This window comes from Monodelphis domestica, chromosome 5, assembly GCF_027887165.1.
Source record: "Monodelphis domestica isolate mMonDom1 chromosome 5, mMonDom1.pri, whole genome shotgun sequence".
Classification (NCBI taxonomy): domain Eukaryota; kingdom Metazoa; phylum Chordata; class Mammalia; order Didelphimorphia; family Didelphidae; genus Monodelphis; species Monodelphis domestica.
Genome location: NC_077231.1, coordinates 228,629,194 through 228,643,728, shown reverse-complemented (window position 1 = coordinate 228,643,728; position 14,535 = coordinate 228,629,194). Strand labels below are relative to the sequence as shown.

The 14,535-nt window shown below is 33.6% G+C and overlaps 1 protein-coding gene across 2 annotated transcripts in view; it reads left to right on the top strand.

The window, feature by feature from the left end:
- Positions 1–13,886, top strand: part of RHEB (Ras homolog, mTORC1 binding) — a 65,999-nt gene extending 52,113 nt beyond the window's left edge. For both annotated transcript variants that reach the window (XM_007504631.3, XM_056799932.1), the window contains exons 5-9: positions 3,203–3,285; positions 7,919–7,975; positions 8,085–8,132; positions 8,828–8,909; positions 13,377–13,886. In XM_007504631.3, the coding sequence (XP_007504693.1) occupies positions 3,203–3,285; positions 7,919–7,975; positions 8,085–8,132; positions 8,828–8,909; positions 13,377–13,469 (363 nt within the window). In that variant the 3' untranslated portion in view covers positions 13,470–13,886. The remainder of the gene's footprint in view (positions 1–3,202; positions 3,286–7,918; positions 7,976–8,084; positions 8,133–8,827; positions 8,910–13,376) is intronic.
- Positions 13,887–14,535: the final 649 nt, after the last annotated feature.

The following is a 14,535-nucleotide window of genomic DNA, read 5'->3' as shown; positions in this document are numbered from 1 at the left end:
AGGGTGATCAGCAGTTGTAGGTAGATATAGGCATTTTTTGGTAGTAAATTTAGTTAATTGTTAATTGTTAAAAGCTGCTAGAAGTTTTCTTTTCTCTGGCTTAAAGGGATAATATTAATTTGAAACTCTACTATATTCTCATTAAAACTTAATTATTAAAATTTTTTAAATTATTAAAAGCTGCTCTCTTATTTTGTTAAAACCCCGATTTTATATAACCTTAAAACCCTTATATATCAGTAAAACAAAAGACTTAAATACATAATTGGACTGGCCACCATTGAGCTGTCCACCATACATATTTGTAGGCATAATTGTAATAATGGAATCATAGTGAAAACATGTTTAGTCTCTTTCCACCTTTTTCTCCCTCCCTTTCTCCAAGCTTGCACTCACTTCTAAAAAATATATTTTCTACTCAAGTTAGTAAGCATTTATTAATACCTACTATGTGCAAAAGCACTGTGTTAAGAGCCAGGGCTACAAAGGAAGACAAAGACAGTCACTTGTCTAATGGGGGAAACAACATGTAAGCAACTATAGAGAAACAGGATCTATACAGAATAAACTAGAGGTACTAGTTTAAAGGGAAGGCACAACTAGCATTAATGGGGATTGGAAAAGCCTGTTGGGGAAAAAAAAGGGATTATATCTAGGACTTGAAGGAAGCCTAGGAAGCCAGGATGTTGAAATAAAGAGGGAGAACATTCTAGTCACAAGGAAGAGCTAAGTGAAAATTCACAGAAAAGGGCATATGAAAGAACAGCAAATAAACCAACGTTCCTGGAGTTTGGAGGGAATTAGTGATTGGAGATAGGCACAAAGTTTAAAAAGAATTGGAAGTCAGAGGAGGAAAGGTTATCAGAGACTTAAAGTCCAAACAAGATTTTGTATCATGAAAGTAATAGGGAACTTAGGAGATTATTGAGTATGTGAGTAACATGGTCAGACTTAATAAAAGGAGGATCAGTTTGACATCCAAATGGGGAATAGAGTGAATGGAGAATAAACTTGAAGCTGGGACACCAACCTCGTCTATCATAATAGACAAGGATATTGGCAGTGGCAGAAGAAAGAAGGGTGTTTAAAATAGATTCTGTGAAGATAGGATTGATAGGACCCAGCAAGCAATTGGCTGGGAATGGAAGAGTGCAGAGTTGAAGGTAACACCTCCATGTTGAACCTGTGTTATGAAGGATGGGTGGTGGTACCCTGAATTGTGAAGTTGAGTTTAAGGTGTCTATAAGACGTCTAGCCATACCTTCAAGGAAACTTGCAGCAGTCCAGTCAGTAAACAGTAAAATCCTACTATGTGCCAGGCATTGGGGATATGAAAAGCAACAAAAGACAGTTTCTACTCTTGAGGAGATTATATTCTAATGGGGGAAAGAATATGTGAACATATTAAATGATTTTAATGTAGTTTATTATATTGAGCTATAATTCTGTTTCATAGGGATAGCTACAATTAACTATGCAACTTGAAAAAAATATGCTATATTATAGCATTGGGACAAATTAATTAACTGCCATTTATATGAACAAATTGAGGGGAAATCAATCAAATCAATATTGACTTATTTTCATGAAAGATTATTTTATTTTAGACTGATTGCTAGAGATGTAGGAGGGAAGAAAGAGATGATCTTCAAAGGTTAACAACTGCAGGAGGTTAGGTGGCTCAGTGGATTGAGAGGCAGGCCCAGAAAGGGGAGGTCCTAGGTTCAAATTTGACTTCAGGCACTTCCTAGCTGTGTGACCCTGGATAAGTCACTTAACCCCCATTGCCTAGCCCTTACCACTCTTCTACCTTAGAACTAATACATAGTATTGATTCTAAGAAGGAAGATAAAGGTTAAAAAAAAAACTGTAAAAGATGCCATCTGCTTTCTAATCCTAGAAATTCTTTTAATTTTGTGTAGACTTTTTGATTTCAAATAATATTCTTTATATTTATCCATTTAAAATGGATAGTTTCAGAATATGCCTATTAGAGGTCTTGGGGGTTTTGTGTGTGAGTGTTTTGGGGGGGACACCTTTCCCAAAAATGAAAAATAAATCATGGAAAGCATGTGATCTGTGCCCTTATCCAAAGCATTGATAAAAAATGTTACATATGATAGGGGACCAGACACATTGAGCTGGGGGAAGGGGGGACAGTGTGTGGCATGTCTGAAGGCTTCCTGCAACATTGACATGGAACCATTAATGCATTAATGAATGCACTGTTCCCTATCTTAATTGGATATAACTCCCATTTGTTATCTTGTCCTTTAATTTTCATTATTTTTAAGAGCTAATGTATGGAGAATTTGAGCATTTATTCTTTTCCCAATAAGTTAAACTTTGGGGAGAAAAGCAATGGAAGAATAATCAGTTGTTTGGCCTTATATCTCAGATTGTTTTCTTTGATCTTAAGAAAGCCCAGATTAAAATAAACTTGATGTTACAAAGAAAATGAATCTTTTAACATTCATTTCTTGACATAGACTTCCTTCCTTATAGGTTTATAGAACCTATTCTTTTTTTTTTTTACTTCCTCTCAGAAACTTGGAGATAAGTTAACAATTAAATTGTTATTTTATTTTTTGAAATCTTTATTTAATTAGTCAATTTAGAACATTATTCCTTGGTTACAAGAATCATATTCTTTCCCTCACCTCCCCCACCCCTTCCCAGTCAATTAACTCGTCTTAAGCATTTACCAAAAACCAGTTTTGTAAGATAAGATACAGTAATATTTAGATGCTGAGTTAGACTACATTGGGGAAGTCACTTAACATCTGAGCCTCAGTTTTTCTCATATGTTAAATGAAAGGATTACTTCTGGTGACTGTCAGAATTATTTTGAGGCTTAGATGAACATTATGCAAAACACTTTGCAAACCTAAAGATGCTATATAAATGTCAGGTATTAATTTCTACCCAGCTTATGGGTACTTGCTTTTAAAATATGTCTTCCTTCCCTACTCTCCACATGTAGACATGCCCCAACCTACTCTAGATGCATTTGGCGAGTAGAAATAGAATAACATAATATAGTAGTCTTGCTTTAGAGTATAGTCAACTAAGTACATTCATTCTATGTGTTTATTTCAGTATAACAGTTAACAAATACCCTTTGGAGAAATGTTTGTGGTGATTGCTTTTTATGTTACATAATTTCCTTGAATATAATTGTGGGTTTTTTTCCCCCCCACAGGATGAGTACTCCATCTTTCCTCAGACGTACTCCATAGACATTAATGGTTACATTCTTGTGTACTCAGTTACATCAATCAAAAGGTAATAAGTACTCATTGCCATTATGTTCAGTTCTCCTTGCCAAATGTAGCTGCTATTAGTTTTTTAGAAAGAATTCATGTAAAGGTTATCCCCCCCCCAAAACCAAATAAACTATGGGAACTAGTAGTAAGGAATTTTTAGAATGATCAGATGGAATACTTTTTATTGTCCTTTGAGTCAGACAGTCTATGAAGTAAAAAATGATAAATATTTGTTGCTCATGTAATCAATTTGAACCATAGAATTCATAAAAAGGATTTCTGTTGATTTTTCAGATCATCTTCCTTTCTAGTTTAATGGACCAGAGTAAATAATTAAATACTGATTAGACAAGCTCTGTGCTGCTTTGCCAGTTTAAACAGTATAAATCTAAACATTAATTTTCTCTTTTTTGTACTATTGGTGCAAAAAGTCTTGCTTTGATTACTTTGAATCCAGGATTGATATATATTATTGAAACACATTATGAAACACATTGTTTTTAGTAAGTGCTTTTCAGCACTCAAAAAAAGAATACCTTCAACTCTCCAAAAAGTGTAGGGCATGTAAGTTGGATTTAGGGTTTAGTGGTCTGTAGATGAAGAATGGAATGGAATTAAGTTGGCTTTTGAAGGATCCAATCTACAACTTTAGTTTTTTTTTTAAAGTATGATCATCCAACAAGCCAAATAGACTTGGATTGATCTTACTGTAAAGACATATATTTCCATTTCATATTTCCATTTGTGAAACTATTGGAGGGAAACAGGGCAGAAAACAAAAACCACAAATGTTCTACTAGCTTAGCTGGGAAGCTTTGTTTACCTGGGTAACATTTACTTGGGTTTACAGGGTATTCTTGCTAGAAGAAATTGAGTTTTAACCATCATAATATCCTAAGGGCCTGGCAGCTCTGGACAAAGGAACTGTTTGACAGACTACCTCCTCCCTGGATTACTCAGAAAGTTCTTAAAACCCCTTTTGTTAGGTAGTGACTACATTTTAAGATAATAGGGTCTTAAGTGATTTAGGCTGTGTATCAGGATCCAAAGAACTATTCATCATCTGGCTATGGGGGAGGGGGGCATTGAAAAGAATTATTTTTAAATTTACTTTTAATTTATAAAACAAACTGTATAAGTTACCGCTTTAATCAGTACTAGCCTAGCATCATCTGAGAAGCAAATCCACAATTGACATTCCATCTTACAACATTGCCAGGTAGGCAATTGCCTTCTTTCCCCAAACCATGGAAAATTAATAATGTGTCCTTCAAGCCAACATGTCTGCTTTGCAAGGCAGTGTGGTGCTAAAATTTCTCCAGAGCTTCCTATTAACTTAAGTGAAGCTCAAATCCCTTAATCTAATACTTAAGGCCTTCTTCCATCCTACCTACCTTTATACGACCTGTTTTTCCATCCCAATAAGACGACTCGCTGTTGTCCCAAAAAATGATACTTTCCCACCTTTGTGTATTTCACTTAGAATACTCTTCTGTTCTTTTTCCCCTGCTCTGCCTATCTAATTTTCACCTTTCCTTTCAAAGCCCAATTCAGATGCCATTGCTTACATGCCTTCTCTGATTGTTCCTCTTCCAACTTCTATTCTTTTAATTACCATAGCCTTGTCTTTTTTTGTTTATTATTATTTTTTTTTTACCCTTTACATTAGTTCTCTGTCCCCATCTCTGGTTTCACTTTCATGGGTTTCATTTAGCAGTTTCCTGGAGGTCCATCTGGACAAGGTCCCTCCTTGTCAGTGCTGCTTTGACTTTTTTCTTTTTTCCACTTACTGTTTTAAAATATGTTAGGATGGGGGGAAGCAGGCATATTATAGGTGGAGAGGGAGGTTATAGAGCGAGGGGACAGGAATGGGAAGAGAAAACACATATATATGAGGTTAACAAATGTTCATCTTATAATATATTTCCTGTGGACATAGCCCTACTGGATTTGCTTTATATGCACATCATATCTTCTCTGCTTTTTTTTTCTTGTTATATAGAATTTATTTATTTACATTTTAAGTATAGATTACTTTAGACAACTGAAAGTAGTATTTTGCAGGGAAATTTGTCTTTTAAACAGATTTCACAAAGCCCATAAGTGAGAAGATAAAGGTTTAATTGGAATTTCTCTTAATCAAATGTGATGGTTTAGAGGGGTTTTTTTGGAGGGCACTGGTGTCAGGAGGAGAGGAGAAGAAAGAGGATGAGAATCCTGAAATAACTTGTAGGTGCTGAAAGGCAGGGTGGCATAATGAAAACGCTGGCCTGGGAATCAGAAAGTCTCAGAACCCTAGCCATCATCTAGTCTATTGACCTGGTTTTACAGGTAAGAAAACTTGTACGCAAAAAGTTGTGACTTGTTAAAAATCACACAGCTAGTAAGTGACAGAGCCAGGATTGTGAACATATTTTATCTGACTCCAATTCCTACTTCTGATTCTGCTGTTTACTGATTTTAAAAACAGGACTCTGGGCAAGTCATATAATTTCACTGGGCCTCAGTTTTTCTAATTCATAAAATGTGAGGATGTACTGAGTCATCTCTAGAGCTTTTCTAACTGGCAATCTGTGAATCTGGTTGCCAACATTTATGGGTAGTACCAGGTTTGATTGTAGCTATAAATTTTTAGAATGTTTGTTTAATTTGTCTGCCAAATACTGGTCCAAATTTACTTAATCTAATATGGATAGTAATAGAAAATTAGATTACTTTAGTGCTATTATTTAACATGTATTTGTTTGCAAAGGGCAAATGATTGTTTCAGTAGTTTTTTCATCACATATCTTGTATTTCTTTTTTGTATATTTTCCTTTTCCCCATTTATGTTCATAACTGAACAAATCATATCAGCACTCTCTCTTCTGAAAGGGTCATATTGTCAAGCCTACATTAAATAGAAATTTGGAATTGAGTTGGAAAGTATTCTATTTTTTGTTTCTGGAAAAACTGAGAAAAAACTAAGCTAGATTTAAAAATGTGGATATGCAATTTGCCCAAGGAAATTGGCTCCTAATAGTTAGCATAGCTCTACAAACTCACTTGCCTTGGATAGGCAGACTATCCCTGTTTCTCCATCGAGTATTTTTTAATGATTGTTTTTTCTTTCATCGATATAATTCAGAGGCTTTATGGGCATGGAGTCCAAAAAGCAGCAGGTAGCATTATTATTTTATCTGTGTAAACTGATGTCCTAGTTGTTTCCTTGGGAATGTTTTTAAGTTGACAACACCCTATGGTCTTTTTTCATGACTCAGAAACAATTGTTTGAAATTCTCAGGCTGAATCACAACTATTGTTCAATATTTTGAAAATGAGACAATAGTGCCAGAATGGCATAATTTAAATAGACAAGAATGCTAAAAACACCATTCAAATTGAATATCCTATTCTCTAGAAATCTCAAAGATTAAAATTATTTTAAAATTTTTTTTACTTTGTGATTAGCCTTTCATTGTTAGATAGGCTTGTCTTTAATCATCAAGTTAAGTGCCTATTATGTTTCAGGCACTGAGTTCAGTGCTAGATACAGAGATCTACCCCCTAGGACTTGACAGAGTTTGTATTATTGTATTGCAACAAAATAGTTACCTCTTCTGGAGTCACTTTCTTGACAATGACCAAGCTGTTAAGTCCAATATGACAACTCAGTTGACTTTGTTGAAAATAGTTTTCTAGAAAAATCACCAAGTGGAATAATTGCGTGTCAGCTACTGGGGGGGGGGGGGTAAAAGAACGTGAATCATGTAACCATGGAAAATATTCTAAATTAATTCATTAATTTGATATTTTCAATTATTAAGAAAAAAAGTCACTGAGCACAATGCCTGAAACATAGAAACCTAACTTGATGATTAAAGACACAGTGCCTAACACTTGTAGTCTAAGCATATTTGCCACTTTATGGAATCAATAATATTCCATTATATTTATATACCATAAATTTTCCAGTCAGTAACTTTCAGGTTTTTTTTTCTCTACCACAAAAGGTGCTGTTACTACATTTTTTTTTTATTTGCTTATTTATTTTAACAGACCTATGACTTAATAATATAGGAAGTTCCCTTTCCAGTGCATATTGGCACTTAGGATCTTAAGAGTTTCCTGGAGTCCTGAGAAATCAGGAAGAACTGTGCTCAAACCAGAGATTACTCAATAACCAGCATTTATTAGTCAATAAGGGCCTCCCACCTGCCAAGTACTGTGCTAAGTGGTGGGGATACAAAAAGAGACAAAAGACAAATGCTCAGGCTGAATGGGAAGACAACAAACACACTATATACAGGATAATTGGAAAGTAATTCACAGAAGGCACTAGAATTAATAGGGGTTCAGAAAAGCTTCCTATATAGTTGGGATTTTAGGGAAGTTACCGGGAAGAGTTGAGGATGGAGGACAACTAGACAAAATGTCCAGAGTTAAGAGATGGAGTATCTTCTTCATGGAATAGCCAGGAGGCCACTGAATGGGAAGAGACCATGTCAGGAAGTAAAGTGTAAGAAGACTTGGGAAAGGTAGGAGAGAGCAAAATTATGAAAGGCTTTGAACCCAAACAAAATTTTTCATTTATTGACTCCTTTATAGTCTTACCTTTTAATATGACAACCATACTAAAATGAATATGTGCTTTCATCTTTTTTATTTTGTAGTTTTGAAGTGATTAAAGTTATCCATGGCAAGTTATTGGATATGGTGGGGAAAGTCCAGTAAGTAGTAAATTTCATCCTGTCTCAACTTAAATCTTCACAGTAATATGTACTTTCAAGATAAAATTTACGGTTTCAATAGGTTTTGCCCTTTTTTCCTCTTAAATAGAATCCCTATTATGTTGGTTGGGAATAAGAAAGACCTACATATGGAGCGGTATGTAATTAACATTGCTTTCTGAATTGTAACTTAGATATTATTCTCTAAAACATTCATTATTTATGTTCTCAAGTCAAGGAATTGTACTGTTGTTTTTGTAATAATTTGTTTAAAATTCTAAATTTCAGGAACTATGCAGAGTAATAGGATCTAAATTAAAATAGAATACAATTTTAAACCTCTTTCCTTGATTATTCGTAAACACTTAAAATGTTCAGATTATGCATTATTGAAAACCATTTTTTCTGTGTTTTTTTTTTTTAATTTTGTCTTACATGGATAAAATATCAAACTGTATACATGTTGGTGTAACAGCATTTTACTGCAAAAAAAAGTTAGAAATTTTGCCTTTTACTGAATTTAAAATAAAATTTACCTTAGATGTAGTTTATTCCAAATGCTGGGAAATGTCATTGTATAAATGTTGTCTAAATAAATAAAATGTTATATGTTTTAAATGTAAAAATAGAAAACCCTTTAGCTTAATGTATTAGTTCTGATTCAACATAAGAGTTTATACCTCAGCTTCTTATAAAAAATTGTGCTGAATATCAAAGCTGATCTGCTTTGTAAAAAATGTTGCTCCATAACTCATTGGCAGATATTATATCTTAATTTAAAAAATTATATCTTAATAAAAAGTGATTATATCTTAATCACTTTTCTCTTTTTTCTACTCTTCACCTGTCTAGGGTGATCAGTTATGAAGAAGGGAAAGCTTTAGCAGAATCTTGGAATGCAGCTTTTTTGGAATCTTCTGCTAAAGAAAATCAGGTATGTATTTTGCTTTTTATATGATATTGACACTTTAATTTTTGTTGTAAAAGAAAAATTCATAATTGTCATAATCTTCCATTATTATTCTGTGGTATGAATTTGAGTTTTCTCACATTTTAATTTGATATTCCTTGAAGGATCAAAAAAAAAAAAGACTTTTCAAAATCATTATTTCAAAGACACCAAATAAGTAGAAACTCTTCTGTTAGAGATTTTATATTCTTCACTTTTCTAAGCTTACTTTTCACGATTCCCCTTTTTACATTCTTTGGTTCAGCTGAACTGTCCTTCTTGCTGTTCCTTACACCACATTCTCCTGTCTCTTTATCTTTGGACAACTTATTCCTCGTGCTTGGAATGCACTCAACTCTGGGTTTTCAAATTCCTAATTTCCATCATAATTCAGTGTAAGTGCCACTGCTTATGTTGAATTATTGGCCTTTCCCAATCTCCCCTCCTCCTAGCCTCCTAGCATAGCACTATTATACTTCCTTCCAGCTCCATTACTTGGTAATTATTTGATGTGTGCTTTTCTGTGTATATAATTATCTCTCTGAATAGAATGTAAGTTCCATCAAGGCTGAGATTTTTTTACTTTGATCCTTGTGTTCCCAGCACTTAATGTAAACAAAATGGGTGCTTAATAAATGCTTGTTGAATAATTATCTATTACATATTTTTAAAAAATAATTTAATACAAATTTGGGTGTAGAATGTCAGTTTCAAATAAGATTTATTTCTGAAGTACCTTTAGTTAAGGGGTAGACATAGTGATTTCTTCAACTTCCTCGTCTCAGAAAGATTTCCTGCATTTCAACTTATTTGAAAAATTTTATAAACCCTTGTGTACCTCCCCACCATCTGATTATGATTAATGAGTTACCAGACTACTTCAGAAGTAGTTAGGAGCTATAATCTGGCCACAATATGTTTAGTTTGGAGCAAGTAGAAGAAATGTCTTTTGTCCTGACTATGATAAACAATTAGATGTACAGGCTTTAATGTACCTAAGCTTTTCCCTGAAACGCTCTTCTACTTATTAACAAAATATCTTTGGTGATATTTATGTTATTTGACTGAGAGTCAGGGTAGCATACAGTCTTCAAAGAATTCAAATTTAGAATCACCTCACAGATAATGAAGAGCACATAGACTGATGGGCATAAGGAGACTACTACATTTTAAAGTTAAGGATATACAGGGTAAAGTTTTAAAAATGTATAAATGCAAAAAATTTGGGCCAGATTATAGGATAGCATGTGCTTCACTAGGATTCTCATAATATACATGTTGTCTATACCCCTATATAAAGTAAGCTCCTTGCCTTTAGAACCCTAATATCTAACAATGCCTGGATAGAGTAGGCAGTTTCTAAGTACTTGTAGAAAATTAGATTTGGAAGACCTAAGGTACCTATCTAACTGACTAATATGACAGAAAAGGAAAATGACAGATGTTGGAGGGGATGTTGGAAAATGACGGCACTAATGTACTGTTGGTGGAGTTGTGAACTGATCCAGTGATTCTGGAAGGCAATTTTAAATATACCTAAAAGGCTATAAAACTGTGCATCCCTTTAATCCACTACTAGTCCTGTATCCCAAAGTCACCCAAAAGAAATGGAAAGGACCTCTTTGTACAAAAAAAAGAAATTATAGCAACTCTTTTTGTGTGTGTGTGTGTGGTGACAAAGAATAGGAAATCGAGTAGATCCTCATCCTTAGGGAATGTCTAAACAATTTGTGGTACGTGATTGTAATGGAAAAATATTGTGCTATAAGAAATGGCAAACAAGATTTCAGAAAACCTGGAAAGACATGAACGGATGCATAGTGAGGTGAGCAGAACCAGGAGAACATTGTACACAGTAACAGCAGTATTGTATGATAACAAATGTGAATGACTTAGCTATTCTTAGCAATACAGTGATTCAAGACAATCCCAAAGATTCATGGGGGAAAACATTATTCATCGGGCACCTAAGTGTCAAAGTGAATAGAGCACTAGACTTGAAATCAAGAGGACCTGGGCCTCATGAATTTACTAGCTGTGTGATGCTGGGCAAGTCATTTACCTAGTCTTACCTACCCCTTCTATTTTAGAGTTGTTAATAAAACAGAAGGTAATTTAAAATTAAAAAAAAAGAAAGATGCTATCCACTTTCAGAGAAAGAATTAATGGAATCTGAATACAGACTGAAGCATACTGTATTTTACTTTCATTTTTTTTGTTCAATTTTTCTTCCACAAAATGACTAATACTGATGATCACACATGTAAAACTGGTGTCAGACTCCTTAGTCTCAGGTAGACTCTTAGAGAGGGAGAGAATTTGGAATTAAAAAATATTTTTTTAATGTTAAAAGTTATTTTACATGTAATTGAGGGGAAAACAAAATATTATAGGGGTAGGGAGACAATTATGATTTTAAAAAAAGGCTGAGAGGATATTCCCAACCCATCCCTGCTTGGAAGTGAAAGGTTCATAGGTTTATTGCATACATTTACAGACTTTTTTTTAACATTGATAGATTGTACTGACTTTTTCTTTTTTTCTTCTTTTTTTTGTCTTTTAAAAAATACTATTTTTATGTCATATGACTCTCCAGGAGGGTAAGAGTTAACTAGAGAAACTATAGGAAAAAAAAGAGTCATTGGTAATAAAGTTGTAGCCTTGAATTAAATACTATTCTAGTGGCCTGGAGTACTTTTAATCTTCCTTAACTCTCCAATTCGATACAAAGTAATATAATATGGGTGTTGGGTTGAAAGAGGAAAGAAAGAACAAGTACTGATTTTGTGCCAAGTGTGTGCTTGACAAATATGTCGCATGGAAAGAATGGAATAGTAAATGTAATTAATAAACTGTTATTCTGAGGACAGCTCTTTGGAATTTTTGGATTGTTTAAAGCTTGTACCAAAAAAAGTATACTTATTAATTCTTTTACTTAAGTGGATGAAGGTTTAGGTTCTGTTTATACCTGCCATTAAAATAACTATTTTAAATTTTCAAATATATATTAGATGTAGAACAGAATCCTTAGAAACTCAATGGACAACTCTCAGGCCTTTCATTATTGAATTGGCTTCCTAGAGGAAATATATTTTTATAAATTTGAAGATCAAGTGGCTTGAGTGGATCAGTGACATATTCCTTCTACATTTCAAGGTCTTATATTGAATTTTTTTACTTCTTTCAAAAGAGTGGTAAAATCATGGTGTTTTTTTTTTTTAGTATAAGCAATTAAAATTGGACTGTGATATCACAGAATATCTTTAGAAAAAAAATATTGAAGATGTTGAAGACAATGACATTTTTCAGAGGCAATATGATACAGTAGAAAAAGTATTAGAAGTAAAATGGCCTGAATTTAACTTTTTGCAGTACTAACCTGTGTGTCCTTGGGAGCAAATCATTTCACCACAATGGGCTTCAATTCCTCATCTGTAAAGTTAAGGGCCTGAGCAGGGGTTCTAAGGTCCCTTTCGGCTCTCAATTTCCTATAATCCTTAGTACAGCCCTGCATACCTAAAATGGAAAAAAGAAGGAAACAGATGTGATCTCTGAGTTCTTTTCAATATTGAACATGAACCCACATTCTTAAATGTGGACATTAAAATCAGTGATGTTTCCATTTGTAGTATTATGAAAAGGAAACACATTTCAACTTAATGGGAAAATAAGTAAAATTGGGGCAACTAGGAATCACAGTGGATAGAGCTCCAGGCCTGAAGCAAGGGGAACTAGATTTAAATCTGGCCTCAGGTACTTCCTAACTGTATGACCCTGGTCAAGTCTCTTAATTTCCATTGCCTAGTCTTTGCCCTCCTATGTTGAATTGTTACTAAGACCGAAGGTAAGATTTAAAAAACAACAACTAAGTAAATTAAGTCAGTAGAACTATCCTGAAAGAAAACCAAAGCTGTGGTAAATGATCATAGACTTGAAGCCACAAGGAGTCTTGGAGATCACCAACCTCCTCATTTTATGGATGAGGATACTGAGACTATCTCTCGAAACCTTTTTAACAGTAAGAAAAGATGAAGCAAACTAAACAGCTAAAGATTTTAGATGAAAAAATATATTTTGTTATTAATGCTTCCTTTCCAGTAATGGAAAGTTAGGTAGTTCTTTAAATGAATATTAACATAATTAAGATTTAAAGAAATCTTAGGTACTGAGTTTAATCTAACGTCCTTCATTATACATAAATTCAAAAGTACTAACTTAAATCCATTCATTTAAAATGGAATCATTTACAAAATTTTTACTCAAAAAACTGGAACTTCAAAACATCTGCTATTTTTGCTTGATTTTTGTTAATTTCTATACTTTCCCATATACCACCTTGCTCACTGCTTAGTAAGCCAGTGACTATTAAATTTAGCTATATCTGGAAGCAATACATATATATTTATCAGAATCCTACTTAAGATTAACAGTCATTGCTTTCCTCTTTTCCAGACTGCTGTTGATGTATTTAGGAGGATAATTTTGGAGGCAGAAAAAATTGATGGGGCAGCTTCACAAGGAAAGTCTTCATGCTCAGTAATGTAAATTCTACTGCAAAACCTGAGGACACTGGGAATATAGTCTACCTGAAGAAGCAAACTGCCCATTATCCTTTAAGATAAACTATGCTTCTTTTTTCTTCTGTTAACCTGAAAGATATCATTTGGGTCAGAGCTTTTTTTTCCTTCCCTCCAGATTATGTTCAACTCTGACTTCTGTCCATATGGCTTTACTTCCATTTTCAAATTTTAAACAATCATATTTTCAATTTATATATTGTATTTCTTAATATTATGACCAAGAATTTTACCGGCATTAATTTTTCAGTGTAGTTTGTTGGTTAAAATAATGTAATCATCAAAATGATACATATTGTTACACTACTCTTAACCAGGCTTGGATATCAGTGTTTCTTTCATTGTGTTAAATGTATACTTGTAAATAAAATAGCTGCAAACCTTACGTGTTTTGTTCGGTTTGATGTGATTTCTTGATGAATAGCTACCCTCCTCAATTCCCACTCCTGACCTTTATGAAATGTCTGGATTTTTTTCCAAGAACCTGTGGAAGAATGAAGGAAACTGAAAGAAGGAAAACCACATCCTGACCTAGTACTAGAAACTTAATGAATATTTGGTGGCAAACTATAGAAGAAAAAAGACTTCTGTTCCCAGCTGGATAATTTGAGAAAAATCTAGAAAAATGGGGATGAGTTACAGCCCTTAATAAAACTTAAGTGTTAATTTGTTTTAAAATAGTATTTGCCATATTTTCTCCTTTTCATTTAAAAATCCTGAAAGTTGATTTTAGGCATTCAATTAATGTCAGTGTTGCAGTTGTTACTTTCAACTGATACTGAACAGTTTTTTTTTATTCTAGTAATATTGAAAAATTTTAGCCTTTCATATGCTAAATGTTTTCTGCCAATACTTTAGGGTGACATTTTCATTCATTTGACATAGATTTATTTCTTTTGTTTCAGTAGTCCAGAATTGTTCATTTGGACATGAATTGAGGAACTGATGATACTTTCTTGGTGATAAGGAGGTTGACTTGTTATGTCATCTTCCTAACCACCTGAGAGGGCCAGGCTCTACGATTATCTGTGTAC